This window comes from Egretta garzetta, unplaced genomic scaffold, assembly GCF_000687185.1.
Source record: "Egretta garzetta isolate BGI_Z169 unplaced genomic scaffold, ASM68718v1 scaffold549, whole genome shotgun sequence".
Classification (NCBI taxonomy): Eukaryota; Metazoa; Chordata; class Aves; order Pelecaniformes; family Ardeidae; genus Egretta; species Egretta garzetta.
In genome coordinates, this window is record NW_009260840.1 from 367,314 (window position 1) to 386,650 (window position 19,337).

Consider the following 19,337-nt stretch of genomic DNA (forward strand, 5'->3'; position numbering starts at 1 on the left):
TTATTGTTTCTTGGGAAATAAGAGAAGATGACAGATAATGTTTTGCCTCTTTATTAGATTGGGAAATCATCTATAAAGCAGAAGTATATTGGAAACTGAGCCCCTGTGTCACTCATGAATGTCGAGTCAGCAGCATCCAGCCGGTCGGACGGATGCGGGGATTCGAATGGGCCCCGTTATGGGCACTGGAGAGCCCCGATGGAGCCACATGTGAGACGAGAAGACCGGAGCCACCAGCCTGGGCAGTCCTGCTCTCAGCCCCTTGCAGTTACGTGCAGCAATGCAGCCAAGTACTGATACTCAGCTGTGGCAATCTGCAGGCTGGAAAAACCCAGCCGTAGGGGCAACTACCTGCCTGGTGGGTGGATGAGAGCCTGTGCGTGCTCAGGGGTTGTTGATAAGACAATGAAGGATAGCAGTGAATCATAAAGCATCCTTAAAAGTAGCAAGTCCAAGTAAAGCTATGCAGCTTAAACTGTTTTATCATGTCGTATGCCAGGGCTATTAGTCCCCTTCTGTGCTTCCATCAGGCAGCGTGGCAACCAGCAGTGAAGTTTTATCAGATGTTAAAACCTTCTTTTGAAATGTCTCCTAAAGCAGAATGCTAAATCAACCCTTTCATGGTGTTGTTTTGTGGGGTTTTTTTGGGGTTGTTTTTTTTTTTCTTCATGGTGTTGTTTTGTGGGGTTTTTTTGGGTTGGGGTTTTTTTTTTTTTTTTCATTTCTTGTGCTGTTTCCTGCCTGGCAGCTTTACCTTTACTTCCATTTCTCTCCTTTTCCATCAGTTCTATCTGTAACCATTTTGTGTTTTATTGAGCATGAATGAATGGTGATGCCTTTTAGATGAGTGATATTTTTATCTGAAGATGCTTGTTTAATATAAGCCTCTGCTCAGCTGTTATCCCAATGGTGTTTTGTGTTTACCAACAGATTATTTCAACTAGCTTGGAATTGGAGGCAAATTAATTGCGTTGAGAGGTTTCCTCCCATTCTCCCACCCCAGCAAGAATTCTGCTTCTTTTCTGGTGGGACATTACAGACGTGGAACATGATTTGGAGGTGGCATGAGCTGTGTAGGAGCTACAGCATTGCTCCTGGGGCTGAGTGTAACCTACGCTTACCATATGCTACCACCCTCCCCTTTAGGTAAAACGGGGGTGTTTCTGCCTCCCTGCAAATGATAGCAGCTCCACAGAGCAGAGACAGTCATCACTCAAGCTGCTGCTGTGTGGGTCGCTGTGCATTTGGGAATAACATTTTCCATCTGTGGGAATAGGTTATGAATCCAAAGTCATTAGAAAGGGTCTGGGTTTACCCTCGGTGCTGTAAGCAGGAGCTCAGCTGTCGGCGGCAGTGATGGATCCCCAAATACCTGCTTGTTGCAAGGCATCACTGCCAACCCGAGAGGTTCCCTGGACTGTGCAACAGCAGCTCTACCTTGGGATGCTGAAATGTGCCTCCATTGTTAAGGATTTGGGGTTTGTTTGACCTGAGGTTTGTCGCAGCGATGCCCCGGAGGTCTCTGCTGGTTGAGTTCGTCCTAGGGAGGTAGATGGCTGTTTTGGAGCACCGGCGAGAAGCAGGCTGCTGCTTACAGCCGTGGCAAAGGCATGCAAAAGGCAATGAGGGCATCTTTTGCCTCTGTCGTGTTGGGGTGCAGGGCAGTGTGGGGGGGACCGACTGCAGGCAGGCAGCGCTGCTCGCCCCGTGACATGTGCCATAGCGAAACCACAGCGGTGAGAGCCCTCTGCTGAGCTGGGCGCCTGCCATGTTCCTTTGGTCTTCCCAGGCTCTTCTTTGGCCACCTCTGAATTAACCCCACTCCCTCTGATCCCTGGCTTGGGCCGCAGCAGAGCTGGATCCCTATCGGTTCTCCGAAACGGGTGATGGAGAGGAGAAGCCTGAAGGCTGACTTTTCTGTTTGTGCCCAGGGTAGAGGGGGCAGATCTTTTTGCATGCTCCAGCCAGAGCCGAGTCCCTTCAGAGAGCTCTGAACCTGCATCTTATGCCACAGAAACAGCATTAGATACCCATCAGCATACCCAGACATCCCCAGGGTAGCACCCTGGGAGCTTTTGGAGGCACAGGTCTCTGTACTGGCCCCAAAGCCCGCTGCCATGTTAGGGGCAGGGGAGGGGGTTGGGATTGCGTGTCCCCCATGGGCTGGAGATGGGCTCTCCAAGATGTTCCCATGCCTTGGGAGTGTTGTGCATCCGAAATCCCCTGTGGCTTGTTCTCTTCTTGCTCCTCATGCAGCAGCTGGCAAGGGAAGGAGCTGGAGCTGGACCTCGTGCCCTCAACAAGGTGCTCAGCCAGCCCTTTGCTTCACCAGGACAGCATTGAATTTTACCTTGTGATTCGGTGCCAGGCTCTGGCACCCTTATTCTGTACCATAGTGCTTAGGGAAATCAGATATTCATGGCAGGAAATGTTCCTTTGGGGCAATGAGTCCTCTGGGGTCCACCCTGCCAAAATCAGCAGGGCTGCTGCTGGTGCTGCCATCAAACCTGGCCCTGAGAGCTCGTACCGACATCCTCATCCCCTTCCCTGCCTATACCCCATCCACAGTAATTTCCTAGGCGATCTGCTTCAATGTGGCATCACAGGACCATTAGTTAATGAGGCTGGTTTTGAGAGCGACGTATCGGGCAGGCAGTGCTAATCTGGGCTGTCCCCGCTGCTGCAGAATTTGCATCTGGCCAGCGTCGTGCATCTCGCAGTCGAGCTGCAAGCGCTGGGTGAAAAGGGCCGCGCTTCCAGCCCCCCCTCCCCAACAATCCGTCTTGCAAATGAGCAAGGTCGGCTCGTGTCCGCCCTGGCCCAGCTCGATACGGTGGCTGGGCTGTAACTCCGGGCCGACGCGGGGTTTGTGGCACGCTGCAGCTGGCTCGCGCCGCTCTCTTTGCCGCCGTTCACCAGCCAAATTTCTTGCGAGCGGGCCACGCATCTGCATTAATTTAGACGGCTTAATGTGGGGAGCTCGTCAGCTTGATTTCCCCCGTGGCTCTGGGAGTCAGCTGGGGCACCAGGGCCTCCCATTAGCGGTCCAGGACGGTGCCAGATGGCGGGTGATGGCTTGCGGAGGCTCCGGGGCTGACGTGCCCCATTGTGTAAGAACACAAAAGCGAGCCGGGCTGGATATTTTTTCCTTTCCCCCCCCCCCGCTTCTGCTTTTATTTTCCTTCAGCACTGTCACCCTCACAGCTAATTCCTGGAGCTCTCTATTTATTTATTTCATTTCATGGTGGGGAGGGCTGTGAAGCTGCTGGCGATGTTTTCCATGTAGGTGCCTCTGCCTTGTCCCATGCCCGTATCTTACGGACTTTGCTATTTCCCATCTTTTTTTCCACACCTGAATGTGCACGTGGGGTGCGCAGCCCCGTCTGCATGCAAACCCACATGAAATCTCTTCCTGGACAATTTGGTTGCATAAACAAGTTATTAGGGTATCATAGTGGGTCTCCTGGGGAGCCATTATGTGCCACAAGGTTTTGTTAAGATAGATTTAATCGCTGTTTTGCATAGTTCGGGTGTCCCAGCAGTTTTTTCAGGTCTTTAACAGCAAATGATACATTTGCTACGATGAGTTTTCATCTCTTATGTTAAAACTAGAGAGGCGCCTGTTTTGGGGTGCACATGTTTTTTGCTGATGAAGATGCACGTTTCAGGAGAGAGAGGACTAATTCCCCAGGCTCAGTGCAGGAGGGGCTGAACATCCCTGCAGAGGTGCCCTGAAGATCAGGCTTAGGGGCTTTGGCACAGTGCAGGAGGGGCTGAACATCCCTGCAAAGGTGCCCTGAAGATCAGGCTTAGGGGCTTTGGCTCTGATTTCCCCAGTGTGCTGCAAACACTGGGGCAAAGCTCAAGTTCAGAGCTCAAAGTCAGTAAAAAATACCCCCCTGCAACCCCAGCGTTTGGGCGCAGCGTTTGACCTCTACCTGCTCTCTAAAACCCGCCTTGCTTTTGCAACGCCGCCGTTCCTTGACGTTTAGCATCGCTCCAACCCAGGCAGGTCTGCACACTCATGCAGACCCAAACCCTTAACAAACCCGAATTAAAATGAAATTTCGTGACGACAGGGAGCTTAGGTGGCTCCTAAGTTGTTAACCCTGGCATCTGGATGGGAAATGCGTCTGAGAAGCAAATGGGGACAGCAAGTGCATGAGCAGGGATGGGGATGGAGGAGTCGTCCCAGGTGTGCGGGGCGAGATTGTCCTCTCCTGCGGGTGCACCCAGCCAGCAAAGCCAGGGAGCCTTCGCAGAAGGGATGTGGCCACATCCCTCCTCAGCCTTGAAGCTGGGCAGTTGCTGGTTAGTGCAGCTCTCCCATCACTGAGAGCCTTTGGAGGCAAATATTGATATTTAAATTTGGATTGCATGGAGTGTCCAGCCTTTCTTCCAGCTCTCTTTCCTTTGGTAGGAGCTGCGGGTGCTGAGCCCTTCTCCAGGCTGGGCGCTGGGTTTCTTACCAAGGTCTCCTCTTGTCCATGACACAGAATTTTGCTGCTAGGGTTTGTTTGGAAGTGTGGGTGTGGAGCAATGGAGGGCCTAGGGACTTGGCACATCCACAGAGGGTTTATCTGATGGTCGCCACAAGCCCGCAGGAGAATCTGTGTCCCCTAGGCAGAAGGGACCAGTGCTCGGGGAGTCAGGCAGCCAGCCCGCCCTGACCAGCCACCTTTGTGCTTTTTCATGTGTTTGTGTGTCCTGGGTAAATATTTTGGGTAAAATATTTGCAAATTCCACAGTAGAAAATAACACAGGCTCTTCCCATGTCTCCTCCTCCCAGCAAATCGATAGAGTCCCTCCTTGTTGCCCCACAAGCTAATAGTTACCCCGTCTGGGAGCACCCCTGGGAATTACACTCTTCAAAGGCTTCCCGAGCCTCGCCGCCCGAGCCTCGTGGTACCCAGGGCTTCTTGTCCTATCCCGTTCCAAGAAACAGCACCAAAGGCCTTTGAGAAGAGACGCTGAGGTTACCGGTGTTTGTCTAATCTGTGATAAAAAAGCACAAAGAAATGAATATGTGAAGTATATATCTGAATACCTTAGCAAAGTGTTCAAAGCTGAAATTTTGCTTTGCTTGGCCGCTCGTTTTAAAAATTTCCCGTGGAAAGGAATTGGTTATTTCTCCTTGCCAGTAACAGATGCACATGTAAAATGCTGTATGTGGCTGTGACACAGCACAGGGTTTGGGTGATGGCAGGTCCCCAGTACAGCGCTCTCCCGTAGGCACGGTGAGGTTCTCTCTCTACCATATAGAAACCTGCTGTTGTAAACCATCGTATATGCAGCAAACACACCTGGCGAGCGCAGCCCTGCGTGGCATAAACCGCAGACCCATGTGGCAGCCTCGTGGTAAATCAGTGCATCTCCTCTTTCTGTCGGCTTTCTTCCTTGACGTGACACCCTGGGCCATTCTGGTGCTGGTGGTGGTCTCACGGGCGGTGGTGTCCCACCAGCCCCCACCGCTGCTCAGCGCGTGCCGGTGAGGAGGGGCTGAGCCGGGAGCGGCACAGCAGGGCGGTGGGAGCGTTGCCTCCTTCCCCCTCCACTCTTCTCCTGCCACCTCTTTTCAATGAGTCCTCAAAGGTAATGAGTTCAATTTGATAAACTGGGCCCGGGGTGAGGTGTCGCTGCGAGTTTGGGAGATAAGCCTCCCCACTTCTTATCAACCAGAAGCCAGTCCTCCCTGGGGAGCTGTGTTTTCTGGAATGCATCCGTGCTCCTCCGGTTTGGCGATGGTCCGGTGATAGCAAGGAAGATGAAGATGGTGAGATTTGTGGTTTGTAATTCTGCCATCGCTTTCTTCTTCTATGTGACCATTCTCCCCATCCTTCCTAACTGTTCTCCTGTGTCCTTACTGGTGTTTGTCGGCGTGCTTTGGGAGGGCGATGTGTCTCCCGGTCGTATTTAGGGTGCTGTAGGGTACGCAGGGAGGCGAGAGGACTCGCTGCGGGTGCAGAGGTGCTTTCGGGTGGAGTGACTGCTTCACAGGGACCCAGCATGAAATGCAAGCTCTCACCTCGTCGTGGGAATGGGTGACTGGAGGGACAGGGTCCAGCCTGTGTTACCGCCCGGGCTGTGTCATGCATGCACATACATGCACGTATACACATGCTGCTGTGTATACGCTGACAGGCGATGCTGGGGTGCAACCCAAGTACAACCATCCCAGCAGAGGCGCAGGAAAAGACTTCAGCATTCTCTGGCTCACGCACAGAAATACAATCCCTCATCTCCTCCGAGCTCCCAGAGAGAAATCGGTGAAAACATCAAACCACGCGTCCTGTACAGTGGGGCTGATACGCCGGAGCTCCGAACTTTCTCTTTGAGGTGGTAATAGTTTGGCTAGCAGCCAGGAGCGGCAGCCGCGAACGGAAAGGGGGGACTTCCAGAGATAAGCTATTTTCAGCCAACGGGGCTTCTCGCCGTGAAATAAATAGAAAAAGGACGCAGCTCTACGTCTGCGGTCATGTGTCCCGCTTTCGTGGATTTGGCCTATTTTCTGAAGAATGGCTGTAATTCAGCTTGAATTTCCCCTGGATCGCTGCCAGCAAAACAGGAAGCTGTTGCTATTGCCAAGGAGCGAACAGGAATTTATATATGTAACCCAGCCACAGGGATGAGATGACAGCTAACGGCTTAGCCGCTGCTAGGAGGAAAAGCAGACCTTGGAGGAAGCTGGATTTTCTCACCATCACAGCAGTTCAGTCCTTTTTTACATCTTTGATATTACCGCCTTCAATCTGGATCGGGTAACACCGTAACACAGTGGCCGTGCTCATTGCCAAGGGATGGGAGCGGAGGAGTGCTTGGCATTTTGGAAAATCACCTGCATTCGAGTGAAATTCATCATTAAAACAAAGAGAAAGGAGCATTAGAGCAGTGCTTCTGGGTTTTTCTGTATTGAATAACTTCCTTGGTCAACGTGTGCACCGTTCCCACCTCTGTTTCATTCCTTAATAAAGAAGGGGGCAGTTTATCATGCTCGGCACAGAGTACGGACGTGGTGAAAGACATAACTGTTCTGAAGGATTTAAAGTTAATTTCCATCGGACAGAGAGAGCATTGTTCGGGTCCGTCCCTCCCGAAGGCTGGGCAGCCGATTTTCCCCCGCGCTTTGCCTGCCTTGGGTCTACAGGGAGCCTTTACCTTGTGTCTTTGCGCAGCTTTTCCCCCCGGCCCGGACCCCGTGCTGCTGGGAGGTTTGCAAGTCTGTAGTGGTGTAGAGTCTGAGGGATAGAGCTGGGACTCAAAGCCGCCCTCCAGCCCGTGCTGTCAAACAGGGCGCTGCAGAGAGGTGCCTCTAGGTACCGCAGAGTCATCGTAATGGACTGCCCACCCCGTTAGTGAAAGCCTGGCTCTCGTTCCGCCCTGTCCTTGGGTTTTTGCCGAGTGCTAAGAGAGAGATGCTTCGTTGCATGCACCGCAACACCTTGGACCACCAGATTTGATAAAGAGATGCAGGGCATCATCTTGGAGGCAATCCCGCCTCCTCCAGGCACTCATCCAGCCGCTGCCCAAGGCAGTGGATCAGTCTGTACCCCAGGCACCACGCTACAGGATGGGCTGCACCTCAGTTTTCGATGGACTTGGCCATCCCAGCCGTGCGGGAGCAGCATGACGGCCACGGCTCGGCGGCACTGAGCACTTGCTGAGTGCCCTTGCCCAGGCAAAACTCCCACTGCGGCGGAGCTGACCCCGCTGCAGCAGAAGGGAAAATGAGGAGCGAATTGCCGGCGCTGGTGCTGGCCGCTGTCGGCCCGATAGAAATGGCACCTTGCCCAAGTCTTCTATAAATCACAGGTTCCATTCAGAAAGGAGTTTTCTGTGGTAATTAATGAGCCAGTATAAAGACATTAAATGGAGAATGTGTGGTGATAGAAAGGCTTGTCATTCACTGAGCCATCTTCCCCCATGTGAATAACCACGAGGGAACAAAGGCCAAACTCCTTATAGACTGAAGTGCACTATCTCTGATAGCTGGGAATGAAGTAATTCGCTGAAAATAACAAAGGCGCGGGGAAATACATTAGTAAACTAATTACAAGAGAGCTGGTAAAAACAGATGCTGAAAATTTAAAGCTATTATTGGAATGATTGCTAGCAGAAAAATGGGGGCTGACAACAAAAAATTAAAAAATGCATCTCATTTAAAATTCATTAGCCTGTAAATCAGGACAGCTCCCTGTCTGAAAGCGGGGCTGATGGCATTTCCGTGGGCAGTCATGATGAAAAGCTTCCTTTCCCTCACCTTTCTGGATTCCAACGTCGCCTCCAGAGATGCCAAAACGAAGCACGTGCTCGTTGCCGAGCGGGGGAAAAAACAGGGGTGGCTGCTGGCTTTGCAGACCGGGAGGTCGGAGCGGGGATATTTCCACCCAGAGGTGTTGCAAGGGCTGCGGCGGAGCAGGATAACGCTTTGTGCTTGTTGCCCCTCCGAGCCGATAAAAAGCAGGATTGCTCGTCTGCGCTCGATATCAGAAGCAGTTGGCTGCAAACAGAGTGGTCCAGGGCCAAAAGCGGCTGTGCGGGAGCTTCCTCTTGTACCATCTCCATCAATATTTGGGAGAGGGATGGCAAACACTGTTATTGTGCAACAAATCAAAATGGTAACTATGTAATTTGTCTTAATTGTGTGTGTCGGAGTAGGAAAAACACGAGGAGCTCCGGATGGGAATCTGGCAGGAGCGAGCTGCCTGCTGGCAGGGTGCTGCACGCTTTGCTTTGCCCTCGCCGAGCCAGCCTCTCCTGGAGGCTTGCGGGCCAGCTTGCCCTTCATTTTCTCATTATTTCAGGGGTCTGCAGAGACACTTGAGTGGGATAAATCATAGGTATTTTGCAAAGAGCAAATGTGTGCTTCAGAGGAAAGCCTGGGAGGTGGCAAGGTCCTGAAGAAGGCTTTGCCCGAAGCAGGGTGAGCTGTGGATGCAACAGGAGGGAGCATCTTCTTGCGACGTTGGAGGGGAGCCCTGCTTTGGGGTGGGGGGAGCCTCGTGTGATGCTGGGGTTTCCTAAGAAGCCACCCCACGGGAACGCAGGAGCCCTTCGTGGTGACTGGTGCCACTGGGCAGGTGTGACAGCAGCCAGTGTTGCCCAGCCAGCGTCACGGGTGGTGCCGGAGCGCTGTAATGATGACGGATAACCTCCTCCCTCTCTGCAGAATCCCCAGCCCCATATGCAGTCCACCCAAGCAAATTAAGAGTAGTTTATGACATTTAATACTCCCCCTTCCCTCCAGCAGCGGGGCGGCAGGACCACAGGTTTGGCTTCACAAATGGTCGCCTCAGGATACACTAAATGCTGTCATGAGCCAGAGAGCAATTTCGTCTTGAAAAATTACTGCAATAGCACTCCCTGATAAAGGTCTCTCCCAGTGATGCCTCCCTCTCTGCCAGAAACTTCTTCTCTCCCTGAAACCAATTTGAGAGCGCTAAAGGGGCTGTTTATTAGTCGATTCCCCTGCAAAACAAGAGGGTGCTGGAAGACGAATAACCACCTTGGGCTATCTGCCGCGCTGCTCTCCGTAGCAGGTAATGGGGATGAGATGCTGCTGCATGCTCCGAACGCGGAGGGAAGTGAGAAATTTGATCCGTGGGATTGCCAAGATGCGTCTTTTGAAGTGATTTATAAGGAGCAGCATCGCCTCGTGGGTAGAGCGTTGCCATTGATAGTCAAGGGATGATGTTGGATTTGAGTTGTGACCATGGGTGTCACTTGATGTCCCCCGTGCCCATCTCTGTACAATGACTGACACGTTTATAGGAAAGGTTGGAGGATGCTCGGACAGCCCTGATCGCTCGCTGGGCTACGGAGAGGGCGTTTGTGCTGATGCACCGGGACGCGCTGCTCCTTATTTCCAGGCTGGGATGATTTCTGGCTGCAGCCACGTGGCAGGAGGTCTTGGGTCTGAGCAGGCAGCATTTGGGCAGTGCCGCTGCATGAGGCAGAGTATGATGAAGGCCGGCTGCTTTCAGGGGTGTCCCCTGGCACTCTCTGCCCTCCCAAGTTGAGATGGTGGGGTGTTGGGTGGTGGGGATGCTGTACTGGGACAGTGTGGGTGCACTCTCTCTCTAGAGGGATAGCGCTTTGTGAGCTGTGTAGAAATTGCGAGATACTTCAGTTTAAAACAGCCCTTGGGTTGTATGGCCCCTCTTTATTTCCATGCATGTACTTTCCCATTCACGGGAGAGTACCCCTGTGTCAACAACTGATGGTAGTGTAGTTATTTTTCCAATAAGCAAGCTATAATCAATGCCATAAATCTACTAAACCTTCTTTGGGACTGGGAGACCAGCTTGGAGGTGCATGTGATTGTGTAGGAGAGGCCAGGGTGTGCTGGTGATGGGGAATGCGTTCAAGGGAGCCTGAGGAAGAGGAGTGGAGCTGCAGCACAGGCATTTGAAGGTTTTTCCAGGTGCCGCGATAAAGTCCCTAGGTGGACCTTTGCAGGAACGACCTGTTCTCCTTCCAGCCCTGGTCCTTTGCTTGTAGAGCAACCAGGGACCCCTGAGCACGTTCCCCCTGACCCTGTTCCTCCCGCGGTCTGCATGCAGTGGGGATGTGCTCATTATCTTCGGAGGATATTTATCATCCCTACGCAGAAGCAGCCCCCGTAGGGCACTCTGCTTTTTTCCACTTGCTTCTCACAGCACCAAAACAAACAGTAAATCACGGGGCGGTAGAGCCCATCGGTGCTGGACTCATTGCAGTGTGGCGGGGAGGTGACCTGAGCCGGATTTGGCTCGCAGTCATTTCATGCGTTAGGCAAAAAAAAAATTGAGAAGCCACAGTCCCAGATCAGGCAGCAATTTGCCTCCTGGTGGACTTGAGCCAGTAGATTCTTTTCCCCCCCCTCTTGTAAAATATCTGTTGCTTGTTCCCTCCCGTGGGCAGCTGCTGTGTCCCACTGCGAGGCATTAGCTTGGTTCTCTCCCTTTCATCCCCATCCCCGGGGCTTAGGGCAGGGGGGGGAAAAGCCAGGCCAGGTGGAGACTTTGTTCCTCACGCAGAGAAGTCCGTCTGATGGGGTGTCTTCTCGATCTTGTTTAAATTGTTTCGCTCTGCTTTGATTGAGTGTGAGAACAACGGAGACACGAGGATGCAAAATGCAGAGAGGGTGGGGAGCCTGGACCATCCTCAATCCCTGCTCTGAGCCGTCGTATCAACACCCCGGGGAGAAAATGACAGCCAAAGCAAAAGAGGAATAAGCATTTGTTTGCAAATATTGCAAAGAAAAAGTGTGCTATCTTTCCCTCTGATGTGCCCAGCACGGAGCGAGATGGGGCTTCCTCCCTCTCTCATCTCACCAGGTATTTTGGTTCCTCTTAAATGAGTTACATTCCTCCAAGACGTCTTCCTTGCTTCAAACTCTCCTGAGTCTTACAACCCACTTTCTTTTGAGATCTGAAGCCCAGCACGGACAATAGATTTTTGGGATTTTCACCCCTATGATTAGTGGGCAGGGGCAGAGGGGATTTTCCCCTTTGCTGGGAGAGGCATGGCTGGTCTTTAATATTTCCCTCCCTTTCCAAAGCCGAGAGAAAGGCAATTTTTCTTCCCTTTAGATGTGAGCGACGGCCCCCGCTCCTGCTACTCCTGGAGAATTAAATAGATAAATGGGCGGCGCTGTTGTTCACGCTTCACTATGCACAAAGCAACTTGCATTCAAAATTGGGCTCATGGCAGTTCAGCGGCAACCTCGCACAATGGCATCATTAGACACGCAGGGCCGGCTCCCCAGCGCCGAGGGTAATAACTAGTTTGTTTCTTAAAGCACAATATGTCACATATTGCTCTTTAAAAAAATTTTTTTTTTTTTTTTTTTTTTTTTTTTTAATGTAGAGAAAGAAGGTGCAGTGTCTTTATCTTAAAGACTTGGGAAAGCATCCCTGTTTGAAAGCAGGGGGAAGAGAGGAGCGGTTGGGATTTGTGGTGTCTGTACGCCCCCCATCTTTTGTGCCGGCTCTTTCTTGCAGGCGAATCCTCCATTTCCAGAGCGTGGAGGGGAGCAGATAAGGGACCTGTGGCTGTGAAGCCTTCACCTGCTGACTTCTTTGGAAATACTCCTGAGCAGGTTGCTAACTTAGTGGTGAAGGTCTCCCAGGTCACAGAATCACAGAATCGCAAGGGTTGGAAGGGACCTTGGGAGATCATCTAGTCCAACCCTCCTGCTAAAGTAGGTTCACCTAGAGCATGTTGCACAGGATATCATCCAGGTGGGCTTTGAATATCTCCAGAGAAGGAGACTCCAGGAGGGAATGGAAGAAGATGTAATCCCTCTGCTTGCTTTGGGGCAGGGAAAGCATTTGGGAAGGAGTTGCGGTGCCAAGGAGGATGGGGGCTTAATAAATCTCACAGATACCAAGGGCTGGTTCTGCTGGAGCTGCCAGCCTGATTTGAGAGTGGTTTAGGTCTGGGTTTCATTGACATGGTGGTTGTTGTGTTTTAAAAACAGTCCTGACTTCTGCTGACCCGATGGGAAATTCAGTTTTATTAGTGAGTTGGGAAATTCAGTATGAAAATCAGCAGCTGTCACCAGCATCAGGATGGAGCCACTCTTGGAAGGTGTTGACTCTGCCCATGGCTTGTTCTCTCACTCTGGGCAAACTATTTTCCTTCCAGGCTTCACCTTCATCAGTTGTAATGGAGCTAACGAAGCTTGCCATCCTTGGCAGGAGCATCTGGGAGCCCAGGCATGTCCCCATTGAACTCTTGTTCCTTGTACTGTGTTAACGTCGAGGCATTTTAACCATGTGCCTGCCTTGGAAGATGTCTGAGTTTAACAGGTTGGTGGCCGAAATGTGGAGAAAGGGTCTTCTCTTGTTGGCTGTTATTTGTGAACTGCCTGGCATCAGTGTCCATGGGGATGCTCAGCTCCTCCCCAGCATCCTCTTGCGTCAGAGCCAACCCTAGGTATCTCTTTGCCCCTAAGTAATTTAAAAGCAAAAAGAGGATGTGATTGCAGTCCTAGCTGGGTTTCCCAAATACTCTCCTAACACCAGGCTTGGCACTGAACCTTTCAAGTCGTCTTCCTGTGCCTGCAGTTGATAATAATGTTTGGGTTTTAATGATTCTAACAGGCCTGGGATTTGCTTTGACATACCAAGTTAATGTTTTCTTTTTCTATATCAAATCTAGGTCAATCTCCGGCTTAGCACTAATGCTGTACTGAGCAAAAAAGGATTGGCCACTAATGGTTTCAATTTAGTTTTTCATGGAGTAAAGAAAATTTCACTCGATACCTATTTTCATTTTTATTCCGTTGGCCTTTCCACGGGGCCTGTTAGGATGGAGTGAGCATTTGCGCTTTGATTAGGGGAGACCCAGGAAATTCGTTTGCCAGAACAAGTCTGTGAATATGGATGAGGATAAGAGTTGCTGCTCACCTGCACTGTGTCCTTAGGACGTGCCTTTGGGAACTGCATCCTGATGAGGGTTGGGTGCTGGGAGATCCCAAGCATGGGTTTCTCTTTAGGGAAGAGCCTCACCTGCAGCTCAGCCTCATCCTAGTTGAGGTCATCCATGATACAATATGGGGGAGGAAGAGATGAAGAATAACTCCTCTGCCTCATGCGTTAGTGTGGCTGTAGACAGCTCAGCCTGACTCTAGCCTTGGGCAACGTCTTTGGGAGAAGGTGCGCCCGTGCCTGCAGCATGGGAGGGCTCCTGGGTCCACTCCCCATCTCCTGTGAGCCCATTTCATTTTGTCTTTCCTGCCCTGTGCCAGCCTGTGTGTTCTGCGGCCAAAATCCAGGTGCGGTGATAGCAAAAGCACCGAGACACCATGGCTTGGAGCATCAATACGGAGCAATGAGTGCACCCATGATTTAGGTTGATTTTATGGCTTGCTGACTACCCTGTGCTCGCTGGGTGTGTGGACGGTACCGTGCTACCCATGGAGATGGCAGACGGAGGTTTAATGGCAACAGGGTGACACTCGCCCTGTCCGATGGCAGTAACGAGGGGCCCGGGGCAGCACCAGCCCCTCCGCTGGCATGCAGATGCCGCGTTGCTGGACGACAGAGACGGTGGGCAGATGGATCAGAGGGTGCCTCCCCTCTTAGGCGCTCACGGGTGAATATTGTGATTGCACATATTTATTTTTAAAATGATTATGGTCATTAGCATAGAAATGAGATGCAGCTCCCTGGCTGCCGGCCAACCCCACCCGGGCCAGCGTGCAGCTCTTCTCCAGGGCTGCTGGAACAAGAACACCCAGATGCTAACGGGAGGTCCTGCCACTTGCTGCTGGAAGACAACTCACCAACAGGAGCGAGCACTCCACTGTCTGAGGTTGTTACAGTCAGTTGGGACCTATATAAAAAATCTCACGCGGGTCAGCAGAGACTTAGCCCCTCCAAGCAATGCCCTGTAAAGCAGTCGTGCTCCTATCCCTCTCCTCTCCTTACCCCCAGTGATTTATTTCCAGGCTGAAAACAGCATCCCAGGTAATCACTTGCATTCAAGTTTTGTTGCTGTTTTACAGGAGATGCTACAAAAGCTTTTGTCTCTGCAACTGTAAATAAACCCGTAAACCTGTGTTAAAAAAAATAGCATTTTGTAGCTTGCTGCATGAATTTTTAATGCATCTTCTGCAAACCAGCTGGTCTTGGCAAGGGTCACAGTGTTTCCTAGGCATTTAACATAAAACTGTGCTTCAAAGCCACATTATAGGGTCATTGAAGAGTAATATTTTACTTAACATCCTCATAACTGAATTATTTATAACTTCACATGTTTTATTCATGATAAATATTAATACTAGTGTCTTTAAGAGTAGAGGTTATTGCTGCAGTTTTACCTATAAGAGGTGATATTATTGAAATAAAGGAACGGCAATGAATTCTGTAGCCAGCGGAGCGATGTCTGTACCAGGGCTATTCTCATTCACACCTCCCTCTTCTTATCAACCCTGTCAGCCACCGAAAAACCTCAGCGCTGAGCATCTGTAGGTTTAAAAGGAATTTTCCCACAGGCATCTGAATCTCTGCTTTTTTTTTTTTTTTGTCTTTATTAACAAGCTTTGTGTCATTCTCATTAATTCTTGGATTCATTTCTTGGTGGAAGTTCACAAGCTTTGGTTGCAAGATGCTCGCCCAGCCTGGACCTCCGAATGGCAGCCTTGAAATATTCTGCAGGCTCCCTCGAGCTCTCCCGCCACGGGCATCTCTGGACTCCCCATTTTTGAAGCATCCTTGGAAGGGGAATCGCCTACAGTGGGGTACCCCCACACCCCCAGCAGCCTTTTGGGCTCCTTCCCCTACGGCTGAGTGCTCTGGACCACGAGCAGCCTCATTTCAAGGCTAAATGTGTATGAGTTGGGTAAATTGCCATTCCACCATTGTGCTCCATCCCTTACTAAAGAGGACATTTGCATTAGCTTTCATCTTGGGAAAGGGAAATAGATTTTTGCATGATCTTTTGCCTTGTGCTGGCACGTTCCCATCTGGCTGGAGCATCGCACAGCCAACTCCCAGTCCTGCTCCCATCGCTGGGGCTGGCCGTCCATCCCACCCTCACAGCTGGAAAAACCTTCCCAACCCTACAGCCATGCGGGGCCGGGGCTTTGCTCCACGTTACTCGATCAGCTTAACAAATCTGCAGTCAGCGGGTTGAGCGCGGCGGTTGGGGGAGCAGCGCGGGTTAATGCAACACATATTTAATGTATGATTGCTAATGGCCATCTCCCATCTGCCTGAGCCCAACTGGAGTTTGCAGATGAATGATTAAGCTGCCCTGACACATCCGCAGCTTGTTCCTTAGCAGAGGTACATTCATTACACTTGACGCATGTAAAAGGGGACAAGGCTTTCTCGCTGGGGAGAGGGGTATTACCGGGCTGGGGTGGCAGAGCGGGGGGCTTGCTTGGAGTTTATTTTGTATGATAATGTGAGAGATCTGCCCGCGGATGCGGCACTATAAATGAATCATGAGCTAAATAACCACTGGGATGTTTATTAGTCTCGAATATGTTTATTGCAGAGTCAACAGGCAGCACCTTCCAATTAATTAATAGTAATAATTACTGTATTATTTATGTGGCTCTAACAGCATGCCGGAGCCTTTCCGCATAATGGTTACAGCTGTGGCTGTGCTGAAGCAGGCTGGTCTGTATTCATCCTGCGTGGGCACGCTGAGGTTTGCCGTTCGCTGTTGGGTGGTCCCAACCCCAAAAGCCTGGGTGAGCTGAGCTGCTGAGCTCTTGGCAGCTGCTCTTTCTGCCGACCGAAGCCTGTTGCTCCACAGCACAGGGATGCGGCCGTTCCTTCTGCGGTGCCAGAAGGCAGAGTATGCAATGAGCTGGAGCTCATGCCACACAGAGATGGAAATCAAGGGCTGTAAGTTTTACTGCGGTATCTGGGAGCTCTTCTGATCAAGTCAAGCCGCACACATCAGAAGGATATTTACAGCAGGTAAGACAGCAGCAGCAGCAGCAAGAGTAGACATCTCTTTCCTGATGTGAGCTTGGATCCAAAGCCACCCGAAGTTGTTGAGAATGACCTGCGATAAGGGCCAGTGCAGTGGATGCCCCGTGCATCTTGCTGCCCCAGTAGACCTTGCTGTGGAGCATGTGGGTCATGGAACACCATCTCCTGTCCTGGTTGAATCAATCCGTTCCATATGCAGAGGCAGATGGATAGCAAGAACTTGCCACTAGTCTTGTTTCTCCATGCCGGAGGTTAGGCTGCAAACCAGCCTTCTGTTCTTGCATTACAATCCCATTTGCTGTCTCAGGGAAATCAGGCTGTTCTGAGGTCACATGAAGTTGTTGGCAATGGATGCCTTTTCACACGTGAACATTTTTGTCTCTCTTTGTGTCTTCCAGCGATGTCCGACTTCCACATCCACCCTCAGAATGCAGTGGTGGAGGAAGGTGGCGTAGCCAGGTTCCAGTGCCAGATTCATGGCTTGCCTGAGCCCGTCATCCTCTGGCAAAAGAACCGCATGCCAGTCAACACAGACAACGAAAGGTAGGACATGTCCAAACCACGTGCTGCTGTCCTTTCTCCAGGTGGAAGAAGGTGGCCAGGCTTGCTCTTGCTCTCACAGTTGCGCTAGGACACACCTGATCGGGGCTGAGGGTCTTGGCCAGCATTTCTGCCATGGAAGGCTCTTTCAGTTAATGTTGTGGGTTGTCTGGGCTCCTTCTGGCCAAACACTGTGCAGAAATACTGCATCTCTCAAGGGAACTAGATAAACCCCGTTAGCTGATTTTGCGGGGGGCAAGGGCTTGCATTGACCTTCCCTGATCAGCCCTCCTCCAGGTTTACTTTCCAGCATGAAGAGCCCACCCAAACAATCCTAGCAGAGCTGGGGTAGCTTTGGCATCCATCATCCCTCTGTGGCTCCGTTTTGTGCAGCTCTTTCTGAGCCAGATCCATGACTTAGGGTCTTCCACGTGGGTCCTGAACTTGTGCAAGCGCTGAAATACACCGTGGCTGCTCGACGTTCCTTCCCAGGGGGACTCCCTCGTGATGCTTTGTGTGTGGCAGCAGGGAGGAGCTCTACAGAGAGCATCCCACAGTGCCCTGGGCTGCCGCTTCCCATGCAACCCTCCTAAATTAGAGAAATTCCGGCTGCCCCCCTTCCCCAGCCTAGACCCGGGACGGCACGTCCTCACTTCCTGCGTTTGACAGGCTGCTCCCTTCGCGTCGGAAACGTCCCTCATCGTGGTTTGATCCTCGGAGCGGCGGTGGGGCCCAGCAGAGGACAGGTGGCAGGAAACGCGTGCTCCGTGCCGGCAGCCTCCGGCAGTCCCAGCTGCAGCTCAGCAGCCGCACAACCGATGGTGGGAGACAATCGGTCGCGGCACACCTCAATCGCGAGTTGACGTCCGTGCGTTGGGAATAGGCAAAACCAGGAAGCTGTAAATATTTTCCTGAAAGCCTCTATTCTTAAAAATGTCAGTTCTGCAGCAGAACGTGGTTGGGTGCTTTGGAGGCAGGAGAAAACACAAGGGCTGGAACAATGCCTGACCTTTTCAGCGTTGCGGTGAACTTACAGTAGAAGGACCCAAGAGGCCCAACCCTGCCATGGAAAACTGCAACTGTCAGGTTTTGTTTTTCCTTGCGTTTTTCATCTGAGCTTTTTTTAGCCCGGCACAAGGTTGATTTGTTAAACTTGATCTCCTCTGAAGGCTTCTTACTCACACAAGTGCTGAACCAGGGATGTGGCAGAGCAGGGCAAGTGGTCTGAGGTGCTATTGGCAGAAATAAGGGGTGCAGAACTGGGCCTGACACCTTGTGTGCATCCCAGTGAGATGCTGCAGGACAAGTGAAGTTCCCTTGAAGTCCTTCATGCTTTATTGCTCCTTTCCACTTGAGCTCTGTGGGTTCAGGTGGTCCACAGGGTCACAGGGATGGAGATGGTCAGGGATGTGGCAGGGATTTGAGTGTGAACCACAGTTCTTTTCTCCAAGACCAAGGAGCCCCAAGACCGAGGAGCCCCAAGACTGAGGAGCCAAGGCTTTTCTCCAACCCAGAGAGCACCAAGCTGCTTCTCATCCAGCGCAGGGAGCCGGCCCAAGCCCAGGAGGACGTGGGCTAGTAGTTTCCCTATGTTCAGTGTCTTGATTTTGAACAGATTTGGCTTTTTGTCGCAGTGAAGTTACTGGGGAAGGTTTCTATTGTCAGCTCAGTAGATTAATCTCTGACACCAGCGGGCCAGGGTGATGAGGGTTGCTTCTCTAACTGAATTGGATTTCTGCATTAATCACGCTTGGTGCATTTCTGCGTATAAAGTGTATATAAATTTGTATGCCGAGTCTTGCACTTGGAGGCTTTGAAGGCAGAATAATAGCTTTGGAATTGAATCTTCTAATGCTGTGGGCAGATTGTTAACAAAAATGAAGGCTTCTTGTGGTATAATTCATCCAAAACAATGGGCATTTTAAAGTCCCAGAGAGATTGCAATCAACTTCAGGACGTGTAAAACTGATTGCTGTCACGCCGCCACCGATGCCGAGCTGCGCGTGTGGAACCCAGCGCAGGGAGCAGGTTATAGGCACTTAACCATATGCTGATATGGAAAAAGATATTCTTCATCTTCCAGACGGAAATGGATTATTAACTCATCACGGTGTAATGACTTACTACCAGCCAATTTAAACACACAGTTGCCAAGCAACCTGTAATGTATGTATACATACATGTGTGTATGCATGCGTGATTTAAATGTACCTATGTTTTAATTATATAAAATATTTATATAATGTATTTATGTATGCGTACGTGCTACCTATTTTAAACGTGACTCTCCACGCATTTGAGGTTTTAAGATTACGTGGGTGTGAGTCCTGGAGCTGGGACCGTGGAGCACACGCTTCCTCGGGT

The 19,337-nt window shown here is 51.1% G+C and overlaps 1 protein-coding gene across 1 annotated transcript in view; it reads left to right on the forward strand.

Annotated features, from left to right (window-relative positions):
- Positions 1–19,337, forward strand: part of LOC104133676 (immunoglobulin superfamily DCC subclass member 3-like) — a gene marked incomplete at its 3' end in the record, with an annotated part of 89,563 nt that overhangs the window by 48,486 nt on the left and 21,740 nt on the right. Inside the window, exon 3 of the mRNA XM_009647110.1 lies at positions 16,832–16,976. Coding sequence (XP_009645405.1) covers positions 16,832–16,976 — 145 coding nt within the window. The remainder of the gene's footprint in view (positions 1–16,831; positions 16,977–19,337) is intronic.